Genomic DNA, 12,558 nt, shown 5'->3' on the forward strand with positions numbered 1-12,558 from the left:
ATTACAAATATGAAACTAATCTATGAATATTTACATCTAAATTTAAGGACCAAAATAATAGTAGATAATTTTTTTAAGGAATAATAGTATGTAATTAACATCATAAACAAAAATGATATCAAGATATTAATATCAAATACCAAATTGAAAACCGTTTGAGTTAACAGTGATCTAGAAAATTAATGGGAAGGGTAATTTTTCATACTTTTTACATATTTAAAAAAAAAATTTTATTTTTTATTTTTGGGAGACTTAATTTTTTTTGCTTAACAAATTCATGAAAGAAAGTGAATATTTACCCTAATACTTTTTAGTTATTTCTCCTTTATATGTACCCGATCAAACATCAGACATAAGCACCTATAAATAAGCTCCAATACTGCAACAGAAAAAAATGTCAATATTAATAAAGTATTTTTTTACTATATTATTAGTATGAAATATTTGTTAGCTTTGTTAATAGCTATTTTTTGTTAAAAAATATAATTAATTGACTTTAGTAAAAAATTTCCCCATATCTACAAAACTCAAACCAGGACGTTAGTTAAAATGATTAAATTCAATTTCACTCGTGTGATAAAGTGTTATGTTTCATCCCACTCATTTTCATTCAAAATGAATATTAATTGGTGTTTACTTTAAATTAAAATTTAAAATATGAAAGTAATTAGTATATTACTGTGAAAATGATAATAACGTTTTCATATATCTTTTTAATTATTAAATTTACTTATATGTGATCAAATCTTAATAATAATTTATAACTGAGTGTGTGGATTAACTGTGATGAAATTATTCCAACTTGACTAGTGGCAAACTTAATGCAATTATATTAAACACTAAAAAAGAAATAATTATTATTTCAATTTTACTATCCATAATAATTCAATTTTGATAAAATTAATTACTTTTATTAGAAGATACAAGTGGTCTTTAAAAATAAATAACACTTATATATAATTAATTAAGTTACTTCTAACATGACTGTGTTGTTAGCTATATATAACGCGTGTAATAAAAATAATATTTTATATCATGCATAAAAACAATAAGAATCTCATTTTAGGCTTTATAATTATTAATATAATTAAGTTATCTTAATCTCTATTTTTGTAATTTTAAAAACTAAAATTATCATTATGAGAGAAGTTAAGAATTAATCAAAGTAACTTTCATTTAATAATTTTAAAAAATAAAATGATATTTATAATTTTTGAAATAAAATTAATTAATATTCATGATTTTAGAATATATATTTATTATATTACTTAAAAATATAACCAAAAAAAAAAACTATCACTAAAATAGATGTCATGTCTTTTCTTTTCTATTATTAATTGTGGGAGAATACCACATCTCTTTTAACAATCTTGTCAGGGAATACTACATCTACTATTTCACATGCTAACACACATCCTATAATAATAAAAAAAATATATTAAATAAATCATGCACGATTCATTGTAATTTGACCTATAACATGTCTGTATTCACAATCGCGAACGAAGAAGGCCAAATTTATTATTATCAAAACATATCAACCATGCACAACTGATGTTTATACATTAAACACAACAACAAATTAGCCATGCATGTGCTTCAATTTAGGTGACAGGACATTGAGCCTGGCCAGTATCTTTTGTACAGCTGATGTTTATACATTAAACACAACAACAAATTGGCATATTTTTATTTTAAATTAAAATTAATTACAATAAATTGTTAGTTATTATTTATGGCTGCAAATTAATGATTGAAAATGATAAACCTATTCAATAAATTAGACATACTAAGGATTGAATTTAACTGGTTAACTCATAGCTAGCCTTGTTCACACATTCACACATCAGTCTGTTACCTTTAGGGACTAAGATCTCAATAGGTACCCCTACATGTCATGATAGGTGGGTTAAGACCTAAAGTTATATATCAATCACCTCCAAAGACAATCGAAGAAGAACTATATAGGGGGCACTCATCTATTATCTGGTTGAGTGTATTTAAGAAGGAAGCAAAAATGAGAGAGAGAAAAAAAATAGTGAGGGTGAATTTATCTCCTATATATGATTTAGACAAATGGAAATGAAAGGGGATGGGAATTAAATTTGTGAGACCCACCGAAATATTAATCACTACTCCCATACATGAGCCATGAAATGGAAAGAAAGAAGTAATTAATGTGTCAATTTTTTCTGATTTAAAATATAAATTATTTTATTATAATACAAAACAAAAAAAAATATAATTATGTTGAAAAAAAACTAATATAATAAAATGTTCATATTTTTAAGTTAATTTTTTTAAATAAGTCAAAAATTTATTTTATAATAACTATTTCTTTCTTTTTTATTTCATTTTTAATTCAAACAAAACATAGAAATGCATATTTCTTGAAAAGTATGAGAGAATGAATGCAATAATTCTTATGAAGGACCAACACATAAGCCTAAAGGACACCAGAAAGGACAAAAAAGAAGAAAAAAATATGGCCTAAGGGTACCTTATGAAGAAAATACAAGGAACACACCTCAATGGTAGTCCCCTTGTCAAAGATCTTGCAAAAAGTACTAAATAAGTAAATATGGAGTTTCACGTTATCTGAAGGTAGATCTGTAAAGAAAAGTCACGGAAGAACAAGTCCAATGGGTGAAAATTCAAACGTAATTATGGACACAACATATTTTTTACCAATAAATATTAATTATTAATTATCAGTTTATTGTTAATAAGAAAAATATGAGAGTAAACATGACCGAAATATTTATGTTCATAAATTAAAAATTGACAAATAGATGTATGCTAACCTCAATAAATTGACTTTGGTACAAAAATCTTGAATCACTCAGTAAAAGTATCATTGTTAGATATGATCAAATTAAACATCATAGACAAAGAAATCTTGCTCTTTAAATATTTTGAATGAAAAATAATATTTTGATAAAAGTCCTCTACAAGTGTTATTTATTTAAATAGAAGAAGAAAATAATTTAACAAAATTAAAATTTACGATAAGATCTATCTATTCATTTTCCCAAACGTTGATATTCACACAATTAATACAAATGATGTCTATTGATATTCAAACGTTAAAGCAAATGTCATAAAGATAATTTTTTTTTCAAATGTTAAAATATCAATTTAATAAAATATCTTTCATAGAATTAATAATTTCCTGTGTATTTATGCTTCAAAATAAAATATACATAAATGGTTCGTGTTTAATGTTTTTATTAAAATATTAGCTTTTAAAGTTAAAATTTTATTCTTTTTTCTATGACTTTTTTTTTATTTTCCACTTATCATGTATTTTCCTCTTTTCTCCCATTTTTGTTGTCACTATTTTTTTTTTGTCACTATTAGATTCCTATTAGTTGTTCTTTCCTCTATATTCTTTGCAACCTTTTTGTCCCTTACTTCCCTTCTCTCCCCATTTGTCATTCTATTGGCATTTTTTTTTTTGTAGCAATAGTTTTATTAATTTATTATTTTTATTTTTGTCTCAATTTTTTAGTGCTTTCAATCCCACACAACCATATTTGTGCGCCAGTGCATTGTTTAATTATTGGCATACTTTCTTTTGAGTTTAATGGTATACAGACATTTTCAATTATAATTTTATTAATTTATTAGTTTTATTTACTTAGGAATTATTTTTTTTCGTTGATTTTTTTAATGCTTTCATACCATAGTTATTACCGATGTGGTGTTTTTTCTCTTTTATTTTTATCCAAGTATATATCCAGTGTTTTTTTTATCCAAGATTATTTTTTTGTCATTTATTTTAAATTTTTTTAGAATAATATGTTTTGACTATAATAAAATTCTCTTTTCACTAGATTTAACAGAAATTTGTTGTGGTCAATTTCTACAATTGATGATTTTTTTAAGCATCACCAATTTCTTTTTATGCTTTTTATACTATAGAACAATGACAAGCACAGCTTTAGATTTTAAAGGTTTATGTTTGATCTTTTTATGCATTTGACTATATTATTTATTGATATATCATGTTTTGCTATTTTTCAAATTGGTTGTTAATTTTTGGAGGAGATATATTAGACAAATATATCTATATTGGTTATTAAGAAATGTCTAGCTATTATTATTATTTTATACATCAAATTTATTATAAAATTATGCACGTGACAGTTAATTTTATTTTATTTTTAGTTGTTGACCACCCCCTGAACCAAAATCCTGGCTCCATCCCTGCCCTTTGGTATAATTTTTTTTATATTTAATTAATATTTATTGAAAATTATAAAATTATAAAAATATTCATTAAATAAAACGTGTGGCCCTTAAATTTTTTTATTTATAATACTGTAACTTTTAACTGATAAAAAATATATATTAAAAAAGTGCACTACAAATAAAATAAAACTTCTACTTGCGTCTAAACAATAGAGAAGGAAACATTTCACATTTGATAACTCACATGTTACTTTCTAATCACCTTCTTAGTTGAAAAATACCTTTTTTAAGTTTTATTTTAATTCCAAGGTCCTTTTAAGACTGGAGCAGAGTTTCTTTCTCGCCCTCAAACTTTTTCCATCATCAGAAATGTGTTCCCACGCGCAGCCCTATTGGCCACGCACCACAACAGCCCCTCTACAAATGCGCGTGTCCATCACGCGCTTCTCCGAGAAGTGAAACGAGTCTGTAGACAAAAATATTTATATTTACTGCAATAACTAATCACGGTAAAAAAAAATCTATGTGATCAACTTTAATCAAATTCTTTGCTTTCCAATTACTTTATTTTCATGCAAAATAGTTGAATCCAGACATTATTTATGAAAAGGATTTCACTACTATTTGAATCAATGATTTATTAATAATAAATATTTTAACTTGAATGATTTCTCGAATTGGTTTTTCGGTTATTTTTGTGTTGTCCCTTTGAAATGATATTATTTTTAGATTTTTATAAATTAGATTTATAATTAAATATTAACATAATTATATACAATATTTTTGAAATGATATTATTTTCATGATTTCTATAAATTAAATTCATGATTAAATATTAACACAATCTTATGCGACATCGTTTTGGATGTTCAACAAAGAAAAAGGTTGAAAAGAGACAGAAGAGAAGATAGGTGGTTTCCATATTCAACGACCGCGCCTGTGTAGTTCTGTAACGCACTTTGGTGAGGACCAACGCGCTTAAATACTCCCTCCATTCATTCATTTCCTTTCTCCAATGTGACCAGCCATTGCTTTCTCTTTTCAGTTCTCTTCTTTTCTCTCTTGGCGACACCACTGCAACACTTTCCTTTTCTATTCTCAGAGCGTTTTTAGTGTTTTTCAAGCAAGCGAGTACGGTACCATTCTATTCTACTCCCTCACGTACGTGCACATTCTCTCTCTCTCTCTCTCTCTCTCTCTCTTTTTCTGTGTTTTGTGGTGGCTTATAATTAGGAAACTACTGCAAAAGGAAACTTTTTTGCTGAATTTTCACAGTCCCAACAGTTTTTTAAAAGGTTTTTTCTTTCTTTCTTTCTTGCTTTAACCATTGTTTTTTTCCTCTCAGATTAAAAATGAGTTTTCTTAATATAACATCATTAATTCGTTCCCTTTATTTGTTTGAACACCATTAGTCTGCAACTTGCATTGTGATCTGAATCTCCCTTGTTTCATTCTTTCCTTGGGACTCGTTTTGTAGTACACTGTCCGACACGACAGTGAATTGTCGGACCAAGTAAGTTCTCGTGTCTTTCAGGTTTGACGCTTTAAGAATTGTGTACGGTCAGATTATGAATCGTTTTAGACGACTAGATCATTCGTCCTTAGAATCCTTGAGCCTAATATAATAATTTCTAGAGGGTACACTTCAAAGCCTTGGAAATTGGTTGGGAGGAATAAAACAAAGTTTTTTTTTATCTGATTGGTCATGGATTTGAATTTTCACTTGTTTCCTTAGATTATGAGATAAATGTGAGTTTTTTTTATAAGCGTTGTTTGAACCAAAATCTTTTTTCTATCTTAAACTGAGACGCCGTTTCCTTATACTAATTTCTGGGTTAAAAAAAAAAAAAAAAGAGGTGCAAACTGCACACTTAACAAATAGGAATGATCCTCATGGTCATGCTAAGTAGTACATGCTTGGACTTTGCTTCTAAAGCATCAACTTTTTCTTTATTTTAACATATTTGGAAAACACGTTAAGAATAGAGGAATCACATCTAGGATGTAGAAGCTATCATTATTAGCATACGAAAATCACATGTGAAATGTGAAAAATCATTTCTAAAATGTGAAATCAAACACACTATTGATTTCTTGTACTGTGTTGTAATTCACAACCGTTCATTAGATTCCTAAAAAATACTTTTCAACTTTTTTTCCAAGCATAGCCTTAACCACAGCAAAAGCCCACCTGAGTTTTTGACTTCATACCAAACTTTAAGATTCCTCACAAATGTATTCTTTACCGTGAACCATTGGGTGCTCTTGCCTAGTGCATCTTCTCTCTGCTAGTCAAATTGATCATCATTTCTGAACTTTGACCGTTTGATTATTATGATTATTTAATGGAGATTGCGTAAATATGTTGACATTCAATGATTCGGTAACAGTTTTGACTAGTGAATCTTTCTTTCTTAAATTTCTTTCGTGTTGCTTTTTCTCTTTTGATGGTTATTATTCGACGTATAATGGAACTTTTTTGACCTGGCTTTTATTTATTTGCTATAGAACGTTTCTTTTTTCTTTTATGAGTGCATCATTGTTTTTATTCAGAGTGGTCGCTGCATGAATGATTGATTGATTCAGTTTTTTGTCGACAAGGGATTCTGGTTTGTCTGCCTTGTAACTGCTTCAATTTTAATCAAGTTGCTGCTGCTATGTTGTCGTTTGTTTTCAGGCTGGTTTTTTTTTTACGGGTTTTTGGTTTAATAATTGCTTCTTGTTGTTGGGATCGTGTTTTTGCTCTAATAATTGCTTCTTGTCGTTGTGATCAAGTGTTGCCTAATAGTAAGAGATTTGGCTTCTCTGAAATGAATAAGGGTAATGTAGTAAAGAAAGTAATCTGTGTAATTGACGAGAAAATGAGTTGTTGATATTCTCGTCAACCACTGAAGTTACTTACTTTATTTCGGGTTATTCACTCTTAAGGTGTTAAATCCTTGAAGGTAAAAAATAAACAAAAATAAAGGATAAAAAAAGTCAAATTGTGAAGTGACATCAATCCCTGCAGGATTTACCTCTCTTAAGTTGTATTTTAGTGTTTTTCTGTTGAAAAGACAAGTCCACTTTGGGTATGTTCATTTTTATGCCATGATGGTTATTTGAATCTCTAACAGGACCGCCATGGTGAGTGAGAGTGATGGTACCAAATTCTAACCATAAAGTTATTAGAAATTCTATTCCTACAACTATTTTTGCCAACTCTTTTTGTTTGTTTATTTGCCTTTGGTAGTTTATAGGTTGATGTTTTCATATGTTTCAATTACTTGGTCACTTGATATTCAATGAATTCAAATCAAACTAATCAATTACACGATCATTATCCTTAGGAACTCATTTGTTGATAAACTGCTACCTCAAAAGCAGTGACAAAGTGGTGGAAGTTTGATAGACATTATAGTTCAATTTGTTCTGAATACCCCTCAAAAGGTCTTACATTGTTGCTGCACTATGAAATTGTGCATAGACCTGGATCCAATGGACCCGAAGCCAAATCTTAACCCTGTCCTTACTGATGCCACACCCTTAACAAGGTCAAGGCTTGGTGTGCCTTCTGGTTTGTCACCTTACTCTCCTAAAGGGGCAACCTTTCCCCATGGTACCATGCTGGCAATACCAAGGAAGAAGACAGGAATTCTTGATGATTTTCGTTCTAGCGGTTGGCTGGATGCGATGAAATCGTCTTCTCCTACTCACAATAAAGTATCCAAGGATCTTGGTCATGGGATTGGATCACCTGATGCTGCTTATAGTACCTGGCTGGTATAACATACTTTCCTCTGTAATTTTGTATGTTCAATAATTTTGGATGTTTTGTTTATGCAGTTGCATTTTACCACCTTAATTTTTTTTTTTTTTTTAATTTCACAGCTAAAGTTTCCATCAGCACTTGCATCTTTTGATCAAATTACCAACTGTGCAAAAGGAAAGAGAATAGCATTGTTTCTGGATTATGATGGAACTCTTTCACCCATTGTGGACAATCCTGACTGTGCTTTCATGTCAGACAATGTATGTAATGCTGTCTTTTGATTTAGTGTCCAGATTTTCAATTAGGTGTTTTTCTTCTCTTGTTATTACCTTGATGATCTGATCCTGAAACTTCTGCAGATGCGTGCTGCTGTTAAAAAAGTGGCGGAATATTTTCCAACCGCGATAATTAGTGGAAGAAGCCGTGACAAGGTATTTAAAGAATTTTATAAAACAAAACAATTTTCTTTCTCGGTATTTTTACTCACACTTGCACATAACAAATTTCCTTGTTGATCTTCAGTTTTGACTTTTGATTTTAACCTTTGTTACATACCCTATTGGCTCAGGTATATGAATTTGTTGGACTAAGTGAGCTCTATTATGCTGGTAGTCATGGAATGGACATTATTGGTCCTCCTAGACAATCTAATTCTGATAATCACCCTGATTGCATAAGGTCTTCTGACCAGCAGGTACTAGTTTCAAAGTTTCAGACATATGTTTGTGAATATATGTCTGGCTTCACATTGTCTTTCTAGAAGTACCTTTTAATGTCCCTCAATTTTGATTTATGATCTTTTGAAATTGCAGGTTGTTGAAGTTAATTTATTCCAACCTGCTGCTGAATTCCTGCCCATGATTAATGAGGCATGTATATTTTGAAAAATATTTTACAATGAATCTCTTTTCAATCTTTTATTTGTACTGGAAAGTTGGATGCTGATCAACTAATCTTTGAACAGGTACGTGGGTTGCTCAAGGAGTGTATAAAAGATATAGAAGGAGCAACAGTTGAGAACAACAAATTTTGTGTGTCTGTGCATTACCGCAATGTAGATGAGGAGGTATTAACTTCTTTTCTGATGCTTATTAATCTTTAGCATAAGAATAGGGAGTTTTTCTGCATAAGATGACTTCCTCTTTTTACCAACTTATTTCATATTTTACCATAAACTAATGTATCTGGTGCTAGAAGACTTCTCGCCTTGCAAAGGTTTGGGAGAGAGTCAGTGTATGCACCCTTAACTTTGCATATGCAAAGAAAGCTGTTTCTTGATTCGAATCCATAACCAACCCGTCACCAAGGCGCAACTTTACTGTTGTGCCACAGTTTGCCCTCAATTTCATATTTTATCATAATTTGTTTCATTTAATGTACAGAGTTGGCAAATTGTGGGACAACATGTATATGATATTCTGAAGGAGTATCCACGTCTGCGTGTCACTCATGGCCGGAAGGTACTATTTCTAGACCCAAATTTATCACTCGTTTTTTAAAAAGATCTAACTGTTAAAGTACTTTTTAATAATCTATGTTTACTAATTTTCAGGTTTTAGAGGTTCGGCCAGTGATTGACTGGGATAAGGGAAAAGCTGTCACATTTCTACTTGAGTCACTTGGTGAGTTCATTGTTTATATTTAATGATTATTTTCTTTGAAGATCAGAATTTGATAATGCAGTAAAATGACACGACACATCTTTATTTAGGACTTAACAATTGCGATGACGTGCTAGCTATATATGTTGGAGATGATAGAACAGATGAAGATGCATTCAAGGTAATAATGCATAACTTGTTAATTTTGATGTCATGCCTCAAATTTCTTGTTTTCAGTTTCTCTTTCCCTCTTTTGTAGATTTCCTTAATACTGATATCAAACGGACTGTAACAGGTTTTGAGAGAAGTTAATAAAGGTTGTGGCATCTTAGTGTCCCCTGCCCCAAAAGAAAGCAACGCAATTTACTCTCTTCGTGATCCCTGTGAGGTAATTCTCTTGGTTATAATTTAGTTTGTATATATATATATATATATATATATATATATATATATATATATATATATATATATATATATATATATATATATATTTTACTGAATCTGAATCTAAATTGATGAACTAATCTATAAGGCACTCCCTAGTCCCTACCCTTATTCATTTAGAGGAGGGCTAACAACACACTATCTAACATATCTTTTACCCTCTTTTTTATTAGTTGAAATTTAATGAAAATTACAAATTCATGAACAGAGTTTATTGAAGAACAATACCATAGGTTGTTTTCTAATCAAATTTGGAGTTTCACCTTAGTAATTTGCACAGTAAAGGATTCCATCAAATATCAATAAAACTCCAATTTTGATTTGAGAACACCACCAATAGCATTTATGGTATTGCATATTTGCATTTAAGTTTTATCCTTTATTAAATAAGAGAGACAAAATTATGTGATTTCCAATAAATTTCAGCTACAAATAAAGAGTGTGATCTGAGAGTGTGCTTATTCACAAAATTTGATTATGCTAAAACAATGTAGTATGTGGATCATTAGGTCTATTTGCTTGTTTATATTGACATCGTTTTTTATGTCATAATTTCAACCAATGTTGTATCTGCAGGTCATGGAATTTCTGACATCACTTGCTGTATGGAAATCAAGCATTCAAGCTCGCTGAAAAGCCTTACAAAGTATATAGAGGAGAACATACTCCACTATGCTACATATTAGAGACAGTATTTTGTTTGTATGTTGGATTTGTTAGAAGACTTTCCAAGAGGTCTGCTGGAACATATTTGAGCTCAGAAGACCTCTGACGACAGCAACAACACTGACGACAGCAACAACATTGTCATTACCCAATTGTTTTGCTCGAAGCTTGTGTGGTAGCTGTAAATTCCAGGCTGAGAATTATATATATTGGAAAGTTTAAGGAAAATCTCCTCATAGGGTTTTTTTTTGTTCCCCCATTAGAAGTTTATTATTGTATTTATTTCATATTCTTCCTTCAGTTTTGGTTACTGTCCCTAACCAGCTCATTGGGGATTAAATATGAAATTGTTCTGGTTTTTTTTTTTTTTTATAGAAAAATTATCATATTTTAATTTTTTAATATGTAGATTGGATATCATTATATGTATAACCTATTTATATCAATCTGATTACCATTACATACTTCATAGTGCCTCCATTTCTTCACTCTTTATACTGTCCCAAAGTTATTCTAGAAAAGATCATTTGAATTGTGATATACTTATTTGAGTAAGGCTTCAATAACTATTGTAGTAAAAATGATCACATACATCGTTCAAATGTGTATTTCATCTATCAAATTATAGTGTCCGTGGTGCTGCATTAATTACTATTGTACTGTCACTGTTTGAATTACACAAAATACCACCACACGAGGCAGACGTGCCATGACACAGACGAGGCTGTCTTGGTCAGCAAGCTGACAAGGGGGTCTTTGAGTCAGCTTGTATCTAAATGTTTGGGTCTTTGAGTGAGCACAATTGGACAATTACTTAATGCATCCTATTTTTTGTTAGGGGCACATTATAATTTTGAAGTGTAGAATGTGTCATTAAGTTCTTCTATCCTCCTCCTTCCTTTGTAGACGGTGAGGCTGCTGTTTAAAGTCGTCAAATGGTAAGTATATATTTTTTTTCTCACAAAATAATGGATTAAACAATCTGTAACATAACGAATATTATTGATTGCTCAATCTGTAATTGTATAAGAATAATTATAGAATGACTAATCTGTACTTATTCAATTACGAATCAAATGCTTAATTAAGGAGATTAAATTTAGTATTATTCGGACTAATAACTTGCTGGTAGTCATCTATCTAATGATTTGGTCCAAGAGGTCCTTCTAATGGGATTGAGACCTTGTTGGAACTCACCTCAACAACTTTTCAGTTGAAGCCTTTTGATGTAATCATATACATCTAATGATTTGGTCTGAGAGGTCTCTCATAAGTAACTCGAAGGCAAGCATAGGTTCTTCATTTAATAATATCTTTGATGATGTGTCATGATAGACTTGTGTTAATCATTCTTATATGTAGATTTATGTAACATGTTATGCATGCTATTGTATTTTATTTATTTTGTCGTAACCAAATTAACTTTCTGAGGTCATAATTAATGATAGGTGTAGATGATTTTATATTTCAAATTTAGGCATTGGCCTCATGTCATGTAAACTTTGGCTACTTAGATTTTGGTCATGATTCAAGTCATATTAGCTCATGACTTCTTCAAAATTTCCATAACCACCAAGATCACCTTAAACACCTTTCCTACAACCTAAGATATGACCTTCAAAGTCTTTTCTCTTATAGATGAAGTTCCATTTTGAGTGTATTGCAACTTTACAATACTTTATATTAGCTTATTTGGGTAGTACTTTAGAACATTATGAAGTTCTATTATTGAATATTACTTTAAACAAAAGATGATTCTTTTGACATGGATATTTTTCTACACATGTTTCTTCTTCATTATTAGAGTTGTTAAAATGTCCCCACATAGTTCGGAGGACCAAGGTATAAAAATGGGGGCAGGGGCTAGGTTAGTCTAAATCTCTAATGGGCTACACTTTTGTT

The 12,558-nt window shown here is 30.1% G+C and overlaps 1 protein-coding gene across 5 annotated transcripts; it reads left to right on the forward strand.

Annotated features, from left to right (window-relative positions):
• The first annotated feature begins 5,114 nt into the window (after positions 1–5,114).
• LOC100783008 (trehalose-phosphate phosphatase A) lies at positions 5,115–11,120 on the forward strand. Of its 5 annotated transcripts, none has more exons than XM_014776873.3 (12): positions 5,115–5,355; positions 7,524–7,956; positions 8,065–8,205; positions 8,305–8,376; positions 8,514–8,639; positions 8,758–8,814; positions 8,910–9,011; positions 9,328–9,405; positions 9,498–9,567; positions 9,657–9,727; positions 9,842–9,934; positions 10,567–11,120. In XM_014776873.3, the coding sequence occupies exons 2-12, from the start codon at positions 7,645–7,647 to the stop codon at positions 10,621–10,623; spliced, it is 1,179 nt and encodes a 392-aa protein (XP_014632359.1). In that variant the 5' UTR covers positions 5,115–5,355; positions 7,524–7,644; the 3' UTR covers positions 10,624–11,120. The 5 variants fall into 5 exon arrangements, with proteins under 5 accessions (XP_014632359.1, XP_040872712.1, XP_014632362.1 ...); XM_041016778.1 differs by having other exon boundaries at positions 5,147–5,325; XM_014776876.3 differs by lacking the exon at positions 5,115–5,355 and adding an exon at positions 5,373–5,707.
• The last annotated feature ends 1,438 nt before the right edge of the window (positions 11,121–12,558 follow it).

This window comes from Glycine max, chromosome 6 (assembly GCF_000004515.6).
Source record: "Glycine max cultivar Williams 82 chromosome 6, Glycine_max_v4.0, whole genome shotgun sequence".
Taxonomy (NCBI): Eukaryota; Viridiplantae; Streptophyta; class Magnoliopsida; order Fabales; family Fabaceae; genus Glycine; species Glycine max.

What these genes read in the sequence shown, in the direction of transcription:
- LOC100783008 (XM_014776873.3), top strand. Translation starts at nt 7,645, where the DNA reads ATGAAATTGTGCATAGACCTGGATCCAATGGACCCGAAGCCAAATCTT. An exon ending in GTGGAAGAAGCCGTGACAAG is followed by an intron (nt 8,377 to 8,513) that starts GTATTTAAAGAA and finishes CTATTGGCTCAG; the next exon opens with GTATATGAATTTGTTGGACT. An exon ending in TCCTGCCCATGATTAATGAG is followed by an intron (nt 8,815 to 8,909) that starts GCATGTATATTT and finishes ATCTTTGAACAG; the next exon opens with GTACGTGGGTTGCTCAAGGA.